At 39.1% G+C, this 22,326-nt stretch overlaps 2 protein-coding genes across 2 annotated transcripts; both read left to right on the forward strand.

Annotated features, from left to right (window-relative positions):
• Positions 1 to 6,109: 6,109 nt before the first annotated feature.
• On the forward strand, positions 6,110 to 7,095 carry LOC123955741 (olfactory receptor 13A1). Its single transcript, XM_046028066.1, is given in 2 exon segments — positions 6,110 to 6,140; positions 6,143 to 7,095. Coding segments are annotated over 2 exon segments (984 nt in total).
• Positions 7,096 to 17,228: 10,133 nt separating this feature from the next.
• On the forward strand, positions 17,229 to 18,170 carry LOC123955603 (olfactory receptor 6C4-like). The gene has a single exon (XM_046027819.1). The coding sequence runs from the start codon at positions 17,229 to 17,231 to the stop codon at positions 18,168 to 18,170; it is 942 nt and encodes a 313-aa protein (XP_045883775.1).
• The last annotated feature ends 4,156 nt before the right edge of the window (positions 18,171 to 22,326 follow it).

A 22,326-nucleotide genomic window follows, 5' to 3' on the forward strand; every position in this document is an offset into this window, starting at 1 on the left:
GTTGAGTCTTTAACACATTTAATTTAACTTTAATTTAACACATTTATTCATGAATGGTGATATATCATTAACATACATAATATCCCAGGAAGGAAATTTTTGTTTATGTATCTTCCATTTTGTTGGAAAAAATATAACCTTATTGGGTGTAGTGCTGTCAGGGCACAATCTTTCTGTGTAACTGTTTCCATATTAATAATAGATAATAAATTAAATAAAATAACCAAATTAATAATCCATAAAAACAAGAAAAAAAGAGTCCTGAAAAATCCTGAAGGTAGATATTATTATTCACATTCTATAGATTAAAAAATTGAATTCAGAGAGATTAGAAGACTTACATAAATTCAGGGTACCTGGGAGGCTCAGTTGGTTAAGGATGTCTGCCTTTGGCTGAGGTCATGATCTCAGGGTCCTGGAATTAAACCCCCTCATTGGGTTCCCTGCTCAGCAGGGAATTTGCTTCTTCCTCTCCCTCTGCCCCTCCTCCCCACTTGTGCATGCACTCGTGCACGTGTGGTCTCTCTTTCTCTCAAATAAATAAATAAATAAATAAATCTTAAAAAAAAGACTTACATTAATTTACACAACTACTCAAGTAACAGGTCTCAAAGCCGTTTGTAAACTATTTACGTTAGTGCTTATTCTAAGTATTTCTCACTGCTTAGTAAAATTAGAAGTGATTGAAGTGCCTTAAATGCAAGCTGGTACAACACTCTGGAAAACAGCATGGAGGTTCCTCAAAACGTTGAAAATAGAGTTACCCTACAACCCAGAAATTGCACTACTGGGTATTTACCCTAAAGATACAAACGTAGTGATCCGAAGGGGCACGTGCACCCGAATGTTTATAGCACCCGAATGTCCATCAACAGATGAATGGATAAAGAAGAGTGGTATATGTATACAATGGAATACTATACAATGGAATACATTAAAAGAAATGAAATCTTGCCATTTGCGGTGATGTGGATGGAACTAGAGGGTATTATGCTGAGCGAAATAAGTCAATGAGAGAAAGACAATTATCATATGATATCCCTGATATGAGGAAGTTGAGAGGCAACGTGGGGGGCTTGGGGGCTAGGAAAGCAATAAATGAAACAAGATGGGATCAGGAGGGAGACAAATCATAAGAGAGTCTTAATCTCAAAAAACAAACTGAGGGTTGCCAGGGGTAGGGGGCTAGAGGGTGGTGGGGTTATGGACATTGAGGAAGGTATGTGCTATAGTGAGTGCTGTGAAGTGGAAACTGGGCAATTCACATACCTGTACCTCTGGGGCTAATAATACATTTTATGTTAATTAAAAAATTAAAAAATAATAAAATAAAAAGGGATTACTTAAAAGAAAAATAACAAACCCACTTAAGTCTCCACCCAAACTAATCAGTCACTTAATCAACAACCATGCATTGTCAGTGATATTCAGGACCTTTTCATAGGGAAGAAAGTAATAGTCCTTTCTAGCCTGTTCTCTGCTCAAGCAGAAGAACATGTACATGTAAACAGGTGCCACACTGGGGAAAGAGGAAGTACCATATGACCAAGCCCTTTTTATGTTTTAGATACTGCAATAATGAGGTAAGTCTTATTATTATAATTGAAAGTCCTGGAGAGGTTAAGAGACTTGTGCCAAGTCACACAACCAGTAGCTTTCAGGCTTGGGATTTGACCCTAGGTCTGTGAAGACTCCGAAACTCATGTTATTATCACTAAAGCATGGTGGGGGAGTCCCTGGATGTGACTGAAATTGACCAGAGGGTAATTATTTCCCTCCAGGAATTCAAAGAAGCCTTGGTAGAGTTGTTAGAGTTAGATCTGGTTGAGATTTAGATAGGGAGAGAAAATATGAGGACAGGGGAAGGGAAGATAGCTTGGTATGGGAGCCAAGGTGTGAGTGAAAGATGATGAGGGGGCCAGCGCAGTTGGTAGGGAAGGTTTATGCTGGTGGACACGGGAACATTTGCTTCATGGCTCTAGATTTCCATGAAAGGCAGTCTAGAAATGCCAGCTGCCTTCCTGATACCCCTCCCTTCCCCAGCCCAGTCCATATCTGTGAGGTCATTATTCTGGGCACCTGAACCTGGGTTTGCACTGCCCCAGATTCTGTGAACTAGGACAAAGTTTTGGTCCTGCTCTCTGTCCAAGCTCACATCCTTTTATATACATTTGGATCAGAAATCTGAACTGGCCTTTGTCTGAACACCAGTGACAGCCAAGCACCCAGCAAAATGGGACTTAATTGCTCCTTCAGGGTCCACTTAGAATAATAGCTGAGAACGGGTGTCCCCAGGTGTCTCCCATTGGCAGTGACAAACCTTGCTGAAAATGAGTCACAAGTTCTTGGCAGGATTAGCTTAAATAGGAGAAGAAAGCTTTTTATCTAGACTGATCTTGTCCTAGATTGCATACTGCTTCAGTGTCACCGTGTTTCCATCCTCCGTCATGACAGATGGCAAAAGGATGGCTATACATAAAATGCATTAGCTCCACAAAGGTGAAGAATTTTTTTCAAGGTAATTAGGAGTATTGTGAAGATGGCTCATTCTTTTGGGTGATATAAATGGATGAGAAACATTCTGCTCATAATTCTAAGTATGCTTAATTTTTATCATTAACTATTTATAAGACCTGATATTTTTCATTTAGCTGACCTGCAACCATTAACATTGATAGATTTGTCACTCTGTATTATTACTGTTTGATCACTAAATGAATAGACTAACTAAGATGCAAAGACTGGCTGAGAGTTAGGGTGTGCATTCATGCCTCAATCATAATAGTAATCATATAAATTCTTGGCTGATTTTTCTTTTTATTGACTTTCTTTGGACATTCAATAAGGTGAGATTTAGTGGGACAACTAGCAAATTACATAGCAAAGAATTCTAGGCTGGAATCTCAAAGTCTTGGGACTAGACTGATACTCTGTGTGATTAGGGTAAATCACTTGTATGCCTCTGTGACTTTACAGTAAATGGGTTGGACTAGGTTGTCTTCAAAGCATCTTTCAGTTTTAAACCCAAACATTTGAGGTTTTGGCATTTTCTTATTATTTTTCTGTTCTTAAAATATTTTTGCAATAGGAATATTTATCTTCATATGTAATAGATGAACATTGGATTAATTGTATGATGTCTGAAAATTCTCAAACTTCTTTAGAGATAAAAATAATAGAAGTAGTCAACTTCTCCATTATTAATTGAATACCTTACAATAGCAAATTGTTCAAATAATTGTTCACATTATTTGAAATTATTTGATTATTTGTTCAAAAAATTGAAATTATGAACAATAAATTAGAACTCAGACAAAATTTCATTAAAAATCATCTTTCACATAAAATCCAACCTGTCTTTATGAAAAATGAAGTGAAATGAACATTTTAATTTCAGGGATTTGAGGACACTTTGTGCTGGTTCTTTAAAGTAATCAAATCATCTAAGATGCATTTTTATTTTTTTGAAACTTGAGTGTTGAAGGGTCTGGTAAGTGTGGAAGATTATCGCTGTTTAACTGTCCTATCACCCCACATGTGGAGAGTCATGTAGTCTGCATGTAGTACATGTTTAAACTTGGCAATTGGTACCTGAAGTCTTTTCCTTTTCCTTCACACCTTTGGCAATAATTCTGTAATGCTTGATGAGGAGAAAAGCCAATGCCCTATGGACATCAAGAGAGAAAGGTTTTTTGTTATTTCTAGAAGAGGAAGTGGCTGGCTGAAGTCCAACAGAGGTTTTATGGTCATTTTCACAGAAAGAATCTTGGCTTCCAGATTCTTTGATCTTCCTGTTGACCAATTGGATGAGGAGACTGTCCACCTGCCGTGGAAATTATAGTGAGGGTAATTATCTGAGGGGTAATTTGTTCCCTGAATGTGAATCAGTTTGTTGACACTTCTGTTTGCTGAGAACCTGTTCAAAACTTCCATTTAGGTTTCAGTTATTTATTTCTCTGTCCTCACTCTGGAGTTAAGAGAAAGACTGGGTATTAAGTTTCCTTCCTAATAGGTTCTTCTGGTACTCCAGTCATGCTGTGTGATCGACCTCAGTGTGTCGACTGCTCAGTGTTTGGTGATGGAGGTGTCTGTCTCCTCTTAGGTGGGCTACAGCCTTAAGAGTCTCTGGCTTATAATCCGTGTGGTGGAGTGGACTGTGAGTGATGAATGGGGGGTGTCAGGTGGTTAGAATCCTAGGGAGGAAATCAGCGGTAAGTGGAGAAACCTTACAGGGGGACATCCATGGGGCCAATCCAACTCTGTCCCTTTTCAGCCTGCTTCAGCTTTTCAGTCTCACAGTGGTTCTTGGAGTTAAACAAGAGTCACCCACCAGACTATGTTGAGGAGCCAGTAAAGTTCCAGGAGAGAAAATAAAATCTCCAGATCTCCAACCTGAGCTGTACAAAGATAACATTCACTACTTTTGTCTCAAACAAATATGAAATAAGTTAAAACATATTGCATTTGTTATCTCTGGCAATGTGATGGGGCTGACCTGATACCTTCCTGCTGGGAAGATGCAGATGGAGTTCTGTCATTTGCATCAGCTTTGAACAGAGTTTATACTAACACAGCCTATTGCTCTGAGTCAGAGAAATTTTATGCTCTTCTATTCCAAGAATCATCTTCACCTTACAAAGTGGTGACATGACTTGATCATAGGTGTTTAGTCATCTCGTATAAAACTTTTAACACGTCAGTGGCAAATATATTTATTGAAGTTTGAAAAAAACAGAATTCTTAATTGAAAATGAGCTTCTTCCTTAAATGAATCCTTTTAATGAATAGATAGTTGAAAAGAAGGGACAAGCAAATGTGGTACCATGCTGATTCATCTTAAACAATACAGAATGTGCACTGTGTTGAGAATAGAAATCACTCTGCTTTTATTGCTACTGGACTGTTCCTTAATATTATTTCAACACACATATCTGGAGACAAAATGGTGCTCAGAGATGAATGAGGCAAATGCCTCAGTCTTAGAGGACCATACTGTGAAGTGATGTGCAATGGGTTCTAGGATAGAAGTCAGTACAGAATCCTGAGGAGTCACAAAGGAGAGAGCTTTATCTTTATCTCTAGGAAAGGGATGTTAGAAAAGGTGAGAGATGATGATGGACCTGGTTCAGAGCATTTCTGGCTGAGGGAGCTGCAAGAACAAAGCCACAAAATCTGGCCAGACTGGGGGGTCCTGGGTGTGGCTGGAGCTTTGGCTTTGAAGAGTGAGATGAGAGGGAGGACATTGTCTGGAGAGGAGGTGGATCCAAGATACCAGCAGGGAGCATTTATTCTGTCAAACATGACTTTTAGAAAGGTTATTAAATGGAAAAATCAGAAAATACAGAGAAGTAAAGGCAAAGAAATGAAATCAAGTATATTTTATCCCCACTGTTCAAATTCTGTACTGTCATTCACCTGTTGTTTTTTTTCTCCAGGTGTATATACAAACATAAGTTTTTTTCTTAAACTCAGTATGAGATCCCTTTGTATACACTACTTTTGAATTTTTTTTCTTTTTACTTTTGAATTTTCTTCATTCTATTTTTATAAGCATCAGTAAAACCCTTCTGAAGCTTCATTTTGATAGGTATAGAGCATTATGCTATATTAATACATCATAATATACTGACCTTTAAAAGTATAGTTGCTTTTGCATTTTCAGTATTATAAATAATGCTTCTGTATTATAAATAATGCTTGAATATGCTCTTAATTATTTCCTTAGGCTAAATTCCTAGAAGTGGAGGTTCTGGCTCATATTGAATATGAATTTTAAAAGGCCTGCCTCTTGGCACCCATGCTATTGTTCGTCAAAACCAGGATTTTCAAACTTTGCCAAATCATGGTTCATAAAGATTGGATTATTGATTTAACTTGCATTTCTTTGAGGTTGAATGATGCTTTATGAGTTTAATTGGCCATTTATACTTACATTTTATGAGCTAAATGTTCATGCCTTTTGCCTAATGTCCTATTGGCATGTTTCTCTTCCTTTATAAATCCCAGTACATCTGTATAATATTGCTCATGGCATGATGTCAGGTATGAATGAAATGATAGCAGCCTGCTTTAGAATATCTCTCATTTCTCTCTCTAGCCCGGAAATCACATGAAGCTGTGGGTAAAGATTCACCTGATTTACTGGAAACCCCTCTCAGCCCAAGAACCATGAGTAACCAGACACTAGTAACAGAATTTATCCTGCAGGGCTTTTCAGAGCACCCAGAATATCATGTGCTCTTATTCAGCTGTTTCCTCTCCCTCTACTCTGTGGCTCTTATAGGTAATATCCTCATCATTTTGGCCATCACCTTCAACCCTGGGCTTCATACCCCCATGTACTTTTTTCTGTTCAACTTGGCTACTATGGATATTATCTGCACCTCTTCCATCATGCCCAAAGCCCTGGAGGGTCTGATGTCAAAGGACCGCTCCATCTCTTACGGGGGCTGCATGGCCCAGCTCTATTTCCTCACATGGTCTGCATCCTCTGAGCTGCTGCTCCTCACGGTCATGGCCTATGACCGGTATGCAGCCATCTGCCACCCTCTGCATTACAGCACCACAATGAACAAGGCATTCTGCTATAAGCTGGCTACAGGTGTTTGGGTGCTCTGTGCCTTCAACACAGCCATCCACACAGGGCTGATGCTACAGTTAAATTTCTGTGGCCCCAATGTCATTACCCATTTTTTCTGTGAGGTCCCTCCTCTGCTGCTTCTCTCCTGTAGCTCCACCTATGTGAACAGCATCATGATTGTCCTGGCGGATGCATTTTATGGCATATTGAACTTCCTGATGACCATCATGTCATACGGCTTTATCATCTCTAGCATCCTCAAGATGCGGACTGCAGAGGGGAAGAAGAAAGCCTTTTCCACTTGCTCCTCCCACCTCATTGTGGTGTGCATGTATTATACTGCTGTCTTCTATGCCTACATAAGCCCAGTCTCCAGCTATAGTGCAGAGAAGAGCAAGTTGGCTGGCGTACTGTATACTATGTTGAGCCCTACGCTCAACCCCCTCATCTATACTTTGAGAAACAAGGAGGTCAAGGCAGCCCTCAGGAAGCTTTTCACCTTCTCCAGAAATTAATTTCTGTCTTCTGAAGCTTTTTTTGGAGACTCCATGTTGAAATCCACAGTGGTTTCAGAGACTCTCCAATGAATAAGGTTTTGGAAACTACCACTAATGACTCAGTGTGGTTACTAATAGATTCTCTAATGGCTTGAAGAGCCATTATTGTTATTCATCTTGCTTTCTTGTAATCTTGTAATTTTTATATTTTCTACATTTTGTAATGATTTAAAAAATAAAAAACATTTAAATGAGCATTGAGTGATTAAAATCACATTACTCATTTGGTAAAACAAAGCTCATTTGATCTATATCCTTAGAAAATTCAGTTTAAGGGACGCCTGGGTGGCTCAGTTGTTAAGTGTCTGCCTTTGGCTCAGGTCATGATCCCAGGGTCCTGGGATCGAGCCCCACATCGAGCAGCACATTGGGCTCCCTGATCGACGGGAAGCCTGCTTCTCCCTCCCTACTCCCCTGCTTGAATTCTCTCTCTGATGTCTGTCTCTGTCAAATAAATAAATAAAATATTTTTTCTGATTTTAATAATTTTTAATTAACATATAATGTATTACTAGCCCCAGTGTACAGGTCTGCGAATCGCCAGGTTTACACATTTCACCATAGTACATACCTTCCCCAATGTCCTTAACCCCACCATGCTGTCCGCCCCCCCCACGCAATCCTCTGTTTGTTTTGTGAGATTAAGAGTCTCTTGTGTTTTGTCTCCCTCCCGATCCCATCTTGTTTCATTTATTCTTTTCTTACCCACCAAACCCCCCACATTGCCTCTCGAGTTCCTCATATCAGGGAGATCATATAATAAAATCTTTTTAAAAAATTCAGTTTAAGAATATAGCAGTATCCATGATGGTGAATATAAAAAGAAAAGACATAAAGAATGTTGCATTCCAGGGTGTGGTGTGGATGTACAAAGATGAATGCAATGTGGAAGGAGCCCTCACTGGTTGAGGAGAAAATCTGGATTTGTATTCAGACTCTTTCAGAGCACTCAACTCACTTCAGCTATAGTTTCCTTCCAAGTGTAATGAGGAAAATAAACAGCCCAGAGATGCTATCAAGACTGAACAAGAGAACTGAGACAATGCTGTCAAGTGCTGTCTAAGTGTAAGATTTTATTGTGGTGGGTTATTGCTGAGGACAGGAGCAGACCAGGAAGTCTGGATGTCACAGCCCCTCACCTCTGCCTGTCTCAGGGTGACGTTTGTGGTGGCTAGTTGGAAAGGGTTGGTAGGGGTTAAGATGCTCGGATCACAGAGGAAGAGGCTGCAGGGATGGCAGTGGATTCAGCTAATGCAGTGAGAAGCAGCATTAAGATGGGTAAATGAAAAGCCATTCTGGTGGCTTCTGACGTAGAGTGGATTCTGTTTATCTCAGGGAGCCTCAGGCTCATGAGTGAGACCAGCTCTGCTCAGGAAAGGCCAAATGGAGTTCCTGATAGATCATCCACATTTCCTTAGTGGATTCTCTCCCTGCTTCCTAAAGCCTTTTATATTTCAGGCCCCAAACTTTTTCCCCTGCTCTTCAAATGCAAACAGTCCATTTTAGTTTTCAGATCACTTTCTTACTTCTTTAGTGGAGTCCTGTGTCAGATTCTATCCCTCTGAGCACTATGTGAGTAACAGGTCCTTCTCTCTGTGACCTCTAGGTCCAGGTGAGCACCCCTCCCTGCCAGAGTACGGTCTTGCTTGGAGTTTATCTTCTCTAGATCATTCCTTTCTCTAGAACATCTCTAGATGCCTTCCTTTCCTTCAACAGACTTGATACATGACAATTTTTTTGGTGGCTCCTTTTTACAGCAGTAAATTTGCTTTTCTTAGTTGAGACAGAGATGCAGCTCTTGCTTCTCAGATGTTATCTCTTAAAATTAGTCCTTGTGATTTTGTGTAGACAAACTCATGATGCCACAGGCACCCAGCAGGCAGCATTTTCTATGAAGGGCTGATATGACTTCACATTATCAGTTCTTTGGCGAGCCACAGAAGCGAACTGTTAGAACTTCCAATTTACCCATTTCTCTGCTTTTTGTCTTTGATAGTGTCTACCAGTCAAGGGAGGCTCACCCTTTCTTCAGATGTTTCTCCAACCACAAGCCCTTACCCTTTTAGCCTCCCTGACTCAAGCAGATCTTCTATAAGTGTTCCACCAGATTAGTTCACCAGCACCAACAGCCATATTTTGATAAAGGGTCTGGATGATGGAGATAAGATACAGGCTGTGGTACATCCAGCTCTTCCATGGAGTCTGCTTTATTTATTCATTTATTTTTAAAGATTTTATTTATTCATTTGTCAGAGAGAGAGAGAGATAACAAGCAGGCAGAGCAGCGGGCAGAGAGAGGAGGGGGGAAGCAGGCTCGCTGCTCAGCAGAGAGCCTGATTCAGGGCTCGATCCCAGGATCCTGAGATCATGACCTGAGTCAAAGGCAGAGGTTAAACCCACTGAGCCACTCAGGCACCCCTGGAGGCTGCTTTATGAACTGAAGTCTTAGCCACATTCCTGTCCTTTTGCTCCAGACAATGAGGTGCTTCTATTCTTGTATTTTATATTGCTTTCCTTTTTCTTCAGTTTAGGATTGACCTTTGGGTACCACAATAGCAGAGTTTGTCAACTTTAACCTTGTTGATCATGGCAGGTGCCATCCTGTACATCATAGTAAATTTAGCGGCATCCTTGGCCTCTACCAACTAGGTGTCAGTAGAACCAATCCAGACAAGAATGTCTCTAGACATTGCGAGATCTCCTTGGAGATGAGGAGAGAGCAAAATCACCTGTGGGTGAGAACCACTGAGCTCCAACCAACCAGTCTCTCTCACTTTTGGGATTTGTAGTCACTGGTGTGCCACTTCCACCACTGACTACTGCCTCTAGCCAAGGTAGCTTCTGTGTGTCCGGTCTGAGACTAAGTAATTTATCTTTGGTTTTCCAGGAACACTGTAAGAGGCTAGGTGATACACCCGAGTTCTCCAACAAATGGGAGGTGGAGATAGGATTTCAGCTACAGCTCCATGAATCCAGAGCATATGCTCTTATCCACCAAAGCATATTAGAGCCTGTCATGGACTCCACCTTCTGCCACTGTCCACAGTTGGGAAAAGGGTCTTTGTTAACAAGCAGCAAAACTGCTGCAGCTCCTGTCCAACCAGTGCGTTTGGAAGAGCAATCTTTCTGAAAGTGTTTTGAAATGGACCAACTGGCTTCAGCAGAGGACACAGATTTAGATCCTAATAACTTTTTTTTCAGGCATACTGAATTGGTGCAGTGATGTCTATCACTTAACAGAGATGAGAGACCTGAGCCATTTCCCCAGATGTGATTTCTCAGAGGCCCGTTTGGCAGGGGCAGGCACTTATTCCAGAGAAAGGGATGCATAAGATTACAGAAGCCCTGTCCCATTTAATTTCCCATTGCATGGAACAGATTCTTATGTTATCTTTTTAAATTTAATCTAAGATACTCCTTTCTCTTAGGAGATTGGAGGGGTTATTTCATCAAAGACAAGCAGAAAGTTATGTGGCCCACCTCGTCTGGGAACTACAGAGCCCAGAGGCAGGGCTAGTCCTTTGTTTTCCACAATGCACTGGAGTGATCCCAGTAGCCTCCTTAGATCCATCAGCTAGGCACCATATTTGTGTTATACTATGTTGACAGCTCAGCTGGAGAGTACACCTGGCATTCTCTTAGAAAAACATGAGATGAAGAGGGTTCTGTGCTTTTGAGGACACTGTTTTTCTTACATTGCCTTCATGTCAGATTTGAGGACCAAGTCATGATTAGTTCTTGCTTTGTCTTTTTTTTGGGCAGGGTGGTAAGCAAGCCTCAGGACTTCAGTGGGCTAGGATTTCCCATACATCTGTGTCTGAATCTATTGGTAGTATGATGCTGAGTTGATCTACTGTCATTTGCTCCCACATGTTGCCTTTTCCACCTTCAACACTTGTACTCCTGTACAGGCCATGGTAGACTTGTACAGGTTATGATATGCTTCTGAGAAGAATGAGACCCATCAGAATACTTCCTTTTTCTGGATTAGAATGAATTATGGTGATGGGGTAGTCCCATAAATGTGTGCTTTCTAAAACAAAACTGTCATCCACGTTTCCTGTATTGGACAGTGGAAAAACTCAGAGACTGAATTATAATCCATTCTGCACTCAGATTCCTTGGGATGCTAATTAATCTCCACAGCATAACATTTGTGTGGGTCTACATGCCAAGAAACACAACCACATTCTTCCGCTTCCCTCTGTGCTGGGATAGCTGCTTGAGCTAGTCTAGATGGGGAGGTCTTGAGTTGCTTGGGCAATAGCTGGTTCATTATTAACCTACTATCTCTCAGCGTGAACCCCAGCTCTGGAACTCTGAGCCAGGGGTTCTGCAAACCATGTTTCACCTTTGCAGAGGGATTTCTGTTAGTGTCTGCCCAGAGGGAGTCCTAGAGAAAGACTGAGCTGCTAGAGGCAGAAGGGACTTGTTCTGCTCCACTTGTTTCCTGTTTTTGTCAGCATTGCTGTAATGCTCTTTCTTAACTCTGCAGCAGTGATAGGGCCCAGGGGCAGCAGCTGGCTGCAGTTTTCACACTTGCAGGAGTACTGTTATTAGCCCCACAGAAACTGTCCTGTGGTGACAAGTTTTGCTTACTTAGAAGTTTGAATCCCAGCTCAGCAGGAGTTCTCTCCTTCAAGATCCTGAAGAAGCAGCACTCTCTGAGGAGTGCCTATTCCTCAGGGGCCTGAGTCCTAGCTCCATAGAATCTGTTCACACCACAGGAAGACCAGGGATACCCAGGAAACACACCCCCAACAGAGATCTCTGACCTAGCTCAGTGGAATTCCTTCTCTGGGCTTCTCAGTTACAACAGCCTTAATCTCTGTCTTGGTTCCTCCAGTCCTAGGAGATGAAGCTTTCTTTTGCACTTGCTGTCTCTGTATCACCTCAGTGTTTCCTTCATGCCCTTTTGGTCCACCAAAACTTGTTTAACCAGTTCCTACATTAAATCTTCTCTGTAAAGTTGTGTGATACTGTTTCTGTTTCCCAGCTTGGACTTTGATGGAGGCTTCCATTTAGTGGTTTGCTTTAATGATGTTTCTGCTGCTGCTCCTATGGTCTCCAGCAGGAATGCTTCAGGCTCTGATAGATCTAAGCCATAGTCCATCAATTTCTGTCTCAGACATTTGACAGATGGCCAGAGCCTATCCTGCCCCAGGAGCTAGGAGACGATAATTCTGATTTTGTTGACATTTCTGATGACCTTAGGTGGTATTTATTATAAAAGTTAAGAATTTTTTTAGGCTTCCTCTTACAGATTTCAGGATCTTTTTAAAAAGAGGTCAACATGTTCCTCATTGCACTACTGGGCTGGAGACAAATCTCTCTGAATGCTCTAGAGGAATTTCTCCTGACCTCATTCATAGTTTCAGAGATTTTATTTTTTTCTTTGTTCTTGGGTGGAGTGTTCTATAATTGTTGGTTAGAATCTGATAGTTGATGGTGTTGCGTTCTTCTACATCTTAAAGATTTTTTTGACTACTTGTTTTATTAATTGTTGGGAGAGGGATGGTGAAGTATCCAAATGTAATTGTTGACTATCTTTTTTTGCCTTTTAGTTCTATCAGTTTTTACTTTACATATTTTGCCGGTCTCTTGTTTGGTGCACGTATCTAGGATCACTGTATCTTCTTGGTGGATGGATGCTCTCATCATTGTGTAATATCCCTCACTGATTTTGGTAATTTTTATTGCTCTGAAGTCTACTTAGTCTAATATTAATATAGTTACTCCTGCCTTCATTTGATAATATTTGCGTGAAAATCTTTTCCCATCCACTTACTTTCAAACAGCCTCTATTATTATATTCAAAGTGAGTGTTTATAGACATCATATAGTTGGGTTATGATTTTCATTTATGTTATCAGTATTTCTTTTTTTTTTTAAAGATTTATTTATTTATTTATTTGACAGACAGAGATCACAAGTAGATAGAGAGGCAGGCAGAGAGAGAGGTAGAAGCAAGTTCCCTGCTGAGCAGAGAGCCTGATGCAGGGCTCGATCCCAGGACCCTGGGATCATGACCTGAGCCGAAGGCAGAGGCTTTAACCCACTGAGCCACCCAGGAGCCCCTCAGTATTTCTTTTAATTGGTGTAGCTAGACCATTCATATTTTGATGTCTTAGGGGTTAAGTCCACCAGTTTACATTTTGTTTTCTGTTTGTTTTTCATTTCCATATTTTCTTTTTCCTGCCTTCATATGGGTTACTGGAACATTTAATAATAATTCAATTTTGATTTATCTATAATGTTTTTAAGTGTATGTATTTGCTCAGCAGTTTTAGTGGTTGCTCTGGATATCATTTCCTTTATTTTCAGAGAATTCCTGTTCATTCTTTTAGGATAGGTGTGCTGGTGAGAAATTCTTACACTTTTCCTTCATCTGAGAGTGTCTTTATTTCCCCTTAATTCCTGAAGGATATTTTCACTGGATGTAGGATTCTACATATTGGCAATACTTTTCTTTCAGCACTTGAAAAAATACTGTGCTACTTCTTTCTGGCCCCCATGGTTTCTGATGAGAAATTTACTGTCATTTGAATTGTTCTTTCCCGTGGGGAATGTATTGTTTCTTTCTTGCTGCTTTTAAATTTTTTCTTTCTCTTCAATTAGCAGAAGTTTGAATATGATGTATCTTGATGTGGATTTCTTTGGATTTATACTATTTAGAATTTATTCAGTTTCTTGGATTTGTAAGTTATATTGCTTGCCAAATTTGAGAAGTTTTCAGCCTTTGTTTCTTCCAAGTCCTTTTTCAGCCCCACTCTTTTTCTTTTCTTTTGCAGACTCTAGTGACACAAATGTTAGATCTTTTGTTATAGTTCCACAGATCCATGAGGCTGTATCTTTTTTTTTCCAATTTGCTTTCTTTTTGTTGTTCATTTGGGTAATTTCTGTTATTCTTTCTTCAGTTAATTAATTTTTCCCTTTATCACCTACATTCTGCTATTGACCCCATCCAATAATTTAAAGAAAAAGTTAATTATGAAATTTTTCAGTTCCAAAATTTCCACGTGGTTCTTCTTTATGCCTTTTATTTCTTAGCTGGAAATTTCTGTTTTTAAATTTGTTTCAAGCATGCTTGTTATTGGTCATTGAAGCATTTTGTGATGGCTACTTCAAACTCTGTCAAATAATTGTAATCTCTCTCGCATCTTGATGTTGGTGTCCATTGATTGTCTTTTTTTCGTTGAAGTTGAACTCTTCCTTGTTCTTGGTGTGAAAGGTTATTATCAACTGAAACCTGGGCATTTAGCTCTTGTTTAATCTTGGTATTTTGTCTGGTGTTCTTTGACACTGCTCTTGGAGATTTAGGGAGAGCTTTATTTTATTACCTCAGGCGGGGCTCTAAATTCCCCCACTTGAGCTTTCAACTCCACCTTAGTAGCACTATGAAGCTGGGACTTTATAAAATCTGGGAGGATTATATGCAGTCTATCTTTGAAGATTTTTATGGAGTACAATAGACATTTGGAGTCCATATTATTGTATTTGCATATATAATGAAAAGGTAGGTATGATTTTTGTATTATAATTTTCTGTTTCCAACAATGCCCAATTAGTAGCCACTGGGGATCCTAGAGGGACATTGATCTCTAACTAGCTATGTTCTTATTCTAATGAGGTCTGGTGTGTCTGAGGTTTGCCCAGTGGTCCTGGTGGATCCTGAGTGGTGTCAAGAGAGTCCAAAGCTAAGAAAACTATGGGCAGAATTAATTTCACTTTGATCTCAGCTTCCAATGACATGCATATTCTCCTCAACCTAGAGAAATCAGGAAGTGGAAATGCATTTTACCTATCCCGGAATGCATTTAAGAAGCGTACTATTAGAAGGGATCCATTTGAGTGAGGAGGTTAATGTCTTCCACTATGTCTTGGAGCATTTGCCAACAAGCAGGTCTCTTGCAGGTGGTGGCTAATGCAGGAGCAGAATGGGAGTTTGGGGAACCTAGAGCCTGCAAGGAAGGTATAAAAGTTTTTTGGAATTCCAGATTAACTTACTCTCAGATTCCAGTAGAGCATTAGGACTATATGTATGGATGTAATCCTTTCTTTTCCAGGATTTCCAGGATTTCATCAGGCCAGATTTCCATGGAAGTTTCACTTTACCCCAATTTTGGAAATTTCTGATTTCATATGAAATAGCATGTTTAGGACACATGATGCACATTTTAAACATTTCTCTAGGAGAAATTAGGGTCATTTCAAATGCAAGTGCTCTCCCTGACCCCCCCAACACACACATTTCTAAGTGCCTAGATCAGCATTTTGGTTTATTGAAAGAGTGAAAAAGAGGAAGACTGAGTTCTGCTTATTGTGAGCTACATTTGGGTGAGTACATGGCTGTAGTGTGATTGGCTTATTTTGATGTTTGTTTATTGTGAATTGAAGCAGAGTCTGTTCCTCTTCAAGCTGATTTAACATACTTAAGAGTGGGGCTCGACTAAGTCACCCAGCCAGTTTAGAGATCTGAGATGAACAGTACTTGACCAGAGTGACAAAAGCTCACATAGAGACGTTTATGGATTTAAATGGTAACAGAGAATATTTTATTTAAGTGGACAATATAAGAAAGAATGAATCAGAAAATAATTGTTGGGGCACCTGGGTGGCTCAGTCGTTAAGCATCTGCCTTCAGCTCAGGTCATGATTCCACGGTCCTGGGATCGAACCCCTCGTCAGGCTCCTGGGCTCTGCAGGTAACCTTCTTCTCCCTCCCCCACTCCCTCTGCTTGTGTTCCCTCTCAGGCTGTCTCTCTCTGTGTCAAAGAAATAAATAAAATCTTAAAAAAAAAAAAGAATTGCCAGAGCCAAGGCATGCAATTTCTCTTTCTATCATCAGACTAGTATCTCCTAAATGTATCGACTGAAAGAGTCAAAAGATACTCTCCCTTAGATGGACCACTTAACACAGGAGGAAGGGAAAACTCTCCTCTCTTACTGATTAGTCTCAAGCTCTGTGGGAAAATGGCCTGATGTGTGTCTCCAACAATATAATTAACGTCTGTCTGCTATTGTAGTGCTCTCTCACTTTAGAGGGCAGCACCTGGAACCAAAGGAAGTTTTCCTACAGGTGATGTTGTGACTTCAAATATGGATGACACTTCCTAAGGATATCATTGGAGAATATTTTTTTGTGGGATGACCTACTCATGACAATAAGTTTTTTTTTTTAATTTTTTTTATTTTTTACTTATTTATTTGACAGAGAGAGAGAGATCACAAGTAGACAGAGAGGCAGGCAGAGAGAGAGAGAGAGGGAAGCAGGCTCCCTGCTGAGCAGAGAGCCCGATGCGGGACTCGATCCCAGGACCCTGAGATCATAACCCGAGCCAGAGGCAGCGGCTTAACCCACTGAGCCACCCAGGCGCCCCGACAATAAGTTTTTTTTAAGGCTACAATTTTACTTTTACAATATTTACCCTGTGAATTCATGATATGAATGGTACCTTATAACTAATAATCAGATATATTACTAAAAGAAGGATTTTTTTTTCGGCTTGTCAATAGACTATAGAAGAATGACTAACACTGTTAAAATTACATTATTCTTTATGAAAACTTATAGCCACATGTACAGTTATTTTTTTTAAATTTAACTTAAATACATTCATAGATAAAAATTTACTTTTACTTAAGTGCAGCAATTAGACGTAAAATATAATGCTTAGAATAGTAGAAAAATCCAGTCACCGTGATTACAATATTTTATTTTATTTTTATTTTTTCCATTCTGAAAAAAAGTTTTTTGATTAAAGTATAGTTGACATACAATGTTACATTAGTTTCAGGTATACAATCTATACCTGAACAACTCTAGATTCAACAGCTCTATATGTTATGCTATGCTCCCCACAAGTATAGCAATGTCTGTTACCATACAACACTATTACAATACCATTGATTGTATTTTCTATGCTATACCTTTCATCCCGTGACTTCTTCATTCCATAACTGGAAGCCTGTACCTGCCCTCCACCATTTGCCTACACTGTTTTATGTGTTTAATAAAATAAAGTTCTTCATTCTTTAGTCATGAAACTCTACAACATAGCTCATAGAATTGAAGAAATGGAAAGTCAGTGATGGAACATGCAAGAAACCAGACAGAAGTTCAGGAATTCACCCTGGAGGGCTTTCCTAATGTCCAGCACCTTGGGAAGGTTCTCTTCATGGTGCATCTGTTGGCATACCTGACCTCCATCATGGGAAACATACTCATAATCACCATCACCTGGGTTGACCATCATCTCCAGACACCCATGTACTTCTTCCTTAGCAGTTTCTCCTTTTTTGAATGCTGTTTTATAACCACTGTTATTCCAAAATTCCTGGCCATCTTTCTGTCAGGGAGGCAATCAATTTCCTTTGCTGCCTGCTTCATACAAGCCTTTGTCTTTCTTTTCCTGGGAACAACTGTTTTCTTCCTTATGGCTGTATTATCCCTAGACTGGTACTTGGCCATTTGCAAACCTCTGTATTACCCAACCATCATGAACCCAAGGATGTGTTTCCTTCTAGTCATGGCCTGTTTAGCTTTGGGCTTTGTCCTCATGGTGGTTCCAGTTATAATGCTTTCCCAGTCATCCTTCTGTGGCCCCCATGTCATCCCCCACTTCTTCTGTGATTTTGGGCCCCTGATTCACCTCTCTTGTTCTGATACCAGATCTACTGAATTGTTGGCCTTTGTCCTTGCTTTGGTTATCCTTTTGACATCTCTTATCATAACCATCATTGCATACAGCAACATAGTAGTGACAATCATGCGACTACCATCAGCCAAGGAGCAGCAGAAAGCTTTCTCTACTTGTTCCTCTCACCTCATTGTCCTCTTTCTGATGTATGGCAGCTGTGTGTTTATATATGTGAAACCAAAGCAAACGAACAGGCTGGACTCCAACAGGGAGGCTGCCCTTGTGAACACGGTGGTGACCCCATTACTCAACCCTGTCATCTATACTCTGAGGAACAAGCAGGTCCACCAGGCTCTGAGGAATGCTCTGTCCAGGGTTAGATTGCAAAAATAGAACCACAGACTGTCAGAGGAGAATGCCCTTTCTCCATCTAATTCAATCTCCCTCATATTTTTGGAATCTCCTATATAGACTTGCAAATGTGTTTTTAGAGGTTCTGCTTATTTATTCTTAGAATAGGGGCCAATTTATCTTGTAATCCAACATACTCCTCTACTTGAAAGCTCTAACTTTCTTTTTTATATTGCGATGAAATTATCTTCCCAGATCTGTTCACTAGTTTCAGCTCAATAGGAATTAACAAATTTTAATGAGCAGCTTCATATACATGATTCTGTTTGATGCATGTGGAATCTCAAAGTTGGAAAGGTGTGTTTTCAAGTGTCTACTTGTGGTAAGTGCATGGAGATGAAAAATGAATTCACAAGAATTAAGATTATCAAACTGGTTCAAGGTTAGATGCAACATGGTCTCACTATATTGATTTTTGAAGGACATATATGTATATGTAACTGTCATGATATTAAAACATTACTCGAAATGACTCACTGCAATTGTTTTCAATGGTGCATAGTTTTTTTTTTACAGTTTTATTTATTTATTTGGCAGACAGAGATCACAAGTAGCAGAGAGGCAGGCAGAGAGAGATGAAGAAGCAGGCTCCCTGCTGAGCAGAGAGCCCAATGCAGGGCTCTATCCCAGGACCCAGGGATCATGCTCTGAGTCGAAGGCAGAGGCTTTAACCCACTGAGCCACTGAGGTGCCCTGGTGCATAGTTTTTATATAAATAGAATACAAATCTTTATAATTCTAGTTCCCACCATAATGAAGACACATAAGTATCTCTGGTTGAAATTAAAAGTTCCCATTGGTTTTACTGGTTTGCCTTGTTGATTTTAGTACTAAAGACCTTATGATGAGTACCACAGGAAAGGAAGCATTATCAGTTCTAGGACAAGAAATTGAGTAGTTAAGACTGTCTCTCTACTATAGGAAATTTAAAGGAACTGGGATGAATCTATTCGTAGGTAGAAAGGAGTCTAATGGTGACTGTAGAGTCTTTCCAAATGAATCTATAAACAAATATCTTTATTTGTGGAATGAGAAGTTTGATGTGATAATCTCTGGGTGTCCATTGTTAGTACTAGTGTGAAATAACTCTATTGCTGCTGAACATGACATGGAGACACACTGTAATAGAAACACAATTTGAGCCTAGAAGAGAGAAAGTAATGAGATGTTTTTGTTCGTTTGTTTTAGTCCTTTTTAAAATTTTTTTTTCCTTTTTTAAATTTTGAGTGTGTTCACACATGACATATTTTAAAACTTAAATTCAAGTTAGTTAACACATAGTGTATTATTAGTTTCAGGAGTAGACTTTAGTGATTCATCAGTTCACTATAACACCCAGTGCTCATTACATCAAGTGCCCTCCTTAATGCCCATCATCCAATTACCCCATCCCCCACCCACTACCCCTCCTGCAACCTTCAGTTTTTTCCGTGTAGTAAGAGTCTCTTATGGTTTGCCTCTCTCTCTTTCATGTGTTAGTTGGTCATGTATATGTCTTCCTTGGAAAATTGTTTATCCAGGTCATGAATATTAAACTCAGATAATTTGAATTTTTTGGATGTTTAAGGTTTTTTTAAAAAAATATTTAATTTATTTATTTGACAGACAGAGATCACAAGTAGGCAGAGAAGCAGGCAGACAGAGAGGGAGAGAGAGGAGGAAGCAGGCTCCCTGCCGAGCAGAGAGCCTGATGTGGGACTTGTCCCAGGACCCTGAGATCATGACCTGAGCAGAAGGTAGAGGTTTAACCCACTAAGCCACCCAGGTGCCCTTAAGGGTTTTTTTAAAAAAATATTTTGGGTATTAACCCTTTATTAGATATATTAGATAGGTATTTGTGAATATGTTGTACTTAGTAGGTTGCCTTTTTGTTTGTTGATGGTTTCCTTCACTGTGCAAATGATATTTTAGTGGAATATTTAGTGGGATATTTTAGTGGAAGAATTACAACTGTAATTTAGTTATTCAGGATTTTCATACGAAAGGATAGATTTGGAAACAAAATACTGTAAGAAAAATCCTGGAGCTGGTGTTTGTTGGCATGGGTTGCTTAATGGCCACTCTAATATTTTGGTCTGATTGTTCTGTGACTGCAGGATAATAATTGACTGTGTTATGAAGATTTCTGGCACACAATTATGTAAGAATTTGAAGAATATATTTTACTCCACTAACAGAACATTGTGCATATAGAAAGATTTCCATGTATTTTTTTGTGTAGGTTTATCTCTTTTTCTGACATTTGGGATATTCCCTTTGCTCAAGTTATCACATTGTCGGTGACTTTTTCCCAGAATGAACAATGAATAGTGTGGTTCTTGGTAGCAGGGTCTCCCTATAGGAGTGCACATGGTGATGGAGGCTGGTGATGGCAGTTGGGCTCAGGCATGCAGGTGCACAGCTTTGGGGGCGGCCTGAAGGGGAGCCCAGTGATGACTATACTACACTACAAGCTAGTGACAGGAGTCAGGGCCAAATCTGGGGCCACACACAGTTAATCCAAAGTACATAAAGATCTGATACAAACCAATAATAAAAAACACAATCTAAATAAAATAATGGGCAAATGACCTGAATAGACATTTTTTCCAAAGAAGACATACAAATAGCCAATAGGTATATGAAAAGATTTTCAGCATCATTAATCATCAGAGAAACACAAATCAAAACCACAACAAGATATTATCTCACACTTAGGTTAGAATGGCCATTATCCAAAAAATTAAAGGGTAAGATGTATTGGTGAGGATGTGGAGAAAAGGGAACTTTTGTACATTGTTGATGAGAATCTAAACTGATGCAGTCATTGTGGAAAACAATATGGAGTTTCCTCAAAGAATTAAAATAGGAAGCAACCCAAGTGTCCATCTATAGATGGATGGAAAAAGAAGATGTGATATAAAAAAAGAAGAAGAAGAAGATGTGATATATATATATATATATATATATATATATCACATATATCTCACATATATATCACATCTTCTTCTTTTTTTATATCACATCTTCTTTTTCCATCCATCTATAGATGGACACTTGGGTTGCTTCCTATTTTAATATATATATTTTATTATTAATATATATTTAATATCATTAATATTTATAATATTTAATATATTATTAATATATATCACATATATATAATATATATATTACATACCACAAATGTATATACATACACACAATGGAATACTCAGCCACAAAAAAAGACTGAAATCTTGTCATATGAGGCAGCAGGGATGAGTTAGGGGGTAGAATTTAGTGACTCCAAAGTTGCATATAACACCCAGTGCTCGTTACATCAGGTGCCCTCCTTAGTGCCCATTACCCAATAATGGGGGAGGCATAATGCTAAGTGAAATGAGTAATTCAAAGGAAGATAGATACCATATGATTTCATTTATATATGGAATTTAAGAAACAAAACAAATGAACAAAGAGACAACAAACTAGACTTTTAAATATGGAGAGCAAACGTGATTGCTGGAGGGGAGGTAGGTTGGGGGGTCAGTGAAATAGGTGATGGGGATTAAGAGTACATTTTCATGACGAGCACTGAGTGATGTATACAATTATTGAATCACTATATTGTATACCTGAAACTAATATAACACTGTATAAAATTATATTTCACTAAAAAACGATTTAAAAGTTAGATAAAAAAATAAAACTAGCGATACGATCCAACGATCCAACGATTACCATACGATCCAACAATCCTATTTCTGGATATATCCAAAGGAATTGAAGATATTGAAGAGATATCTGTACTCCTACATTCACTGCAGCATTATTCACTAAAGCCAAGTTACAGAGACAATACAAGTGTCCATTGATGGATGAATGGACAAAGAAAATGTGGCATATACATAATGGACTATTATTATTTATCTTTCTCTGACTTATTTCACTTTGCATAATGTCCTCTAGAACCATCCATGTTGTCAGAAATGTCAGGATTTCCTTCTTTCTCATGGCTTAATAATAATACATTATATACATATATACACATATACATATTATGATATATATAATGTGCATGTATTATATATATTACATAGTATATGTGTATACATAATGTATAATGTATACATATTATATATAATGTAAGCATATATACCTGTTAGACACACACACA

Source organism: Meles meles, chromosome 13, assembly GCF_922984935.1.
Source record: "Meles meles chromosome 13, mMelMel3.1 paternal haplotype, whole genome shotgun sequence".
Classification (NCBI taxonomy): domain Eukaryota; kingdom Metazoa; phylum Chordata; class Mammalia; order Carnivora; family Mustelidae; genus Meles; species Meles meles.

Coding starts and splice junctions, on each gene's coding strand:
- LOC123955603 (XM_046027819.1), top strand. CDS start 17,229: ATGGAACATGCAAGAAACCAGACAGAAGTTCAGGAATTCACCCTGGAG.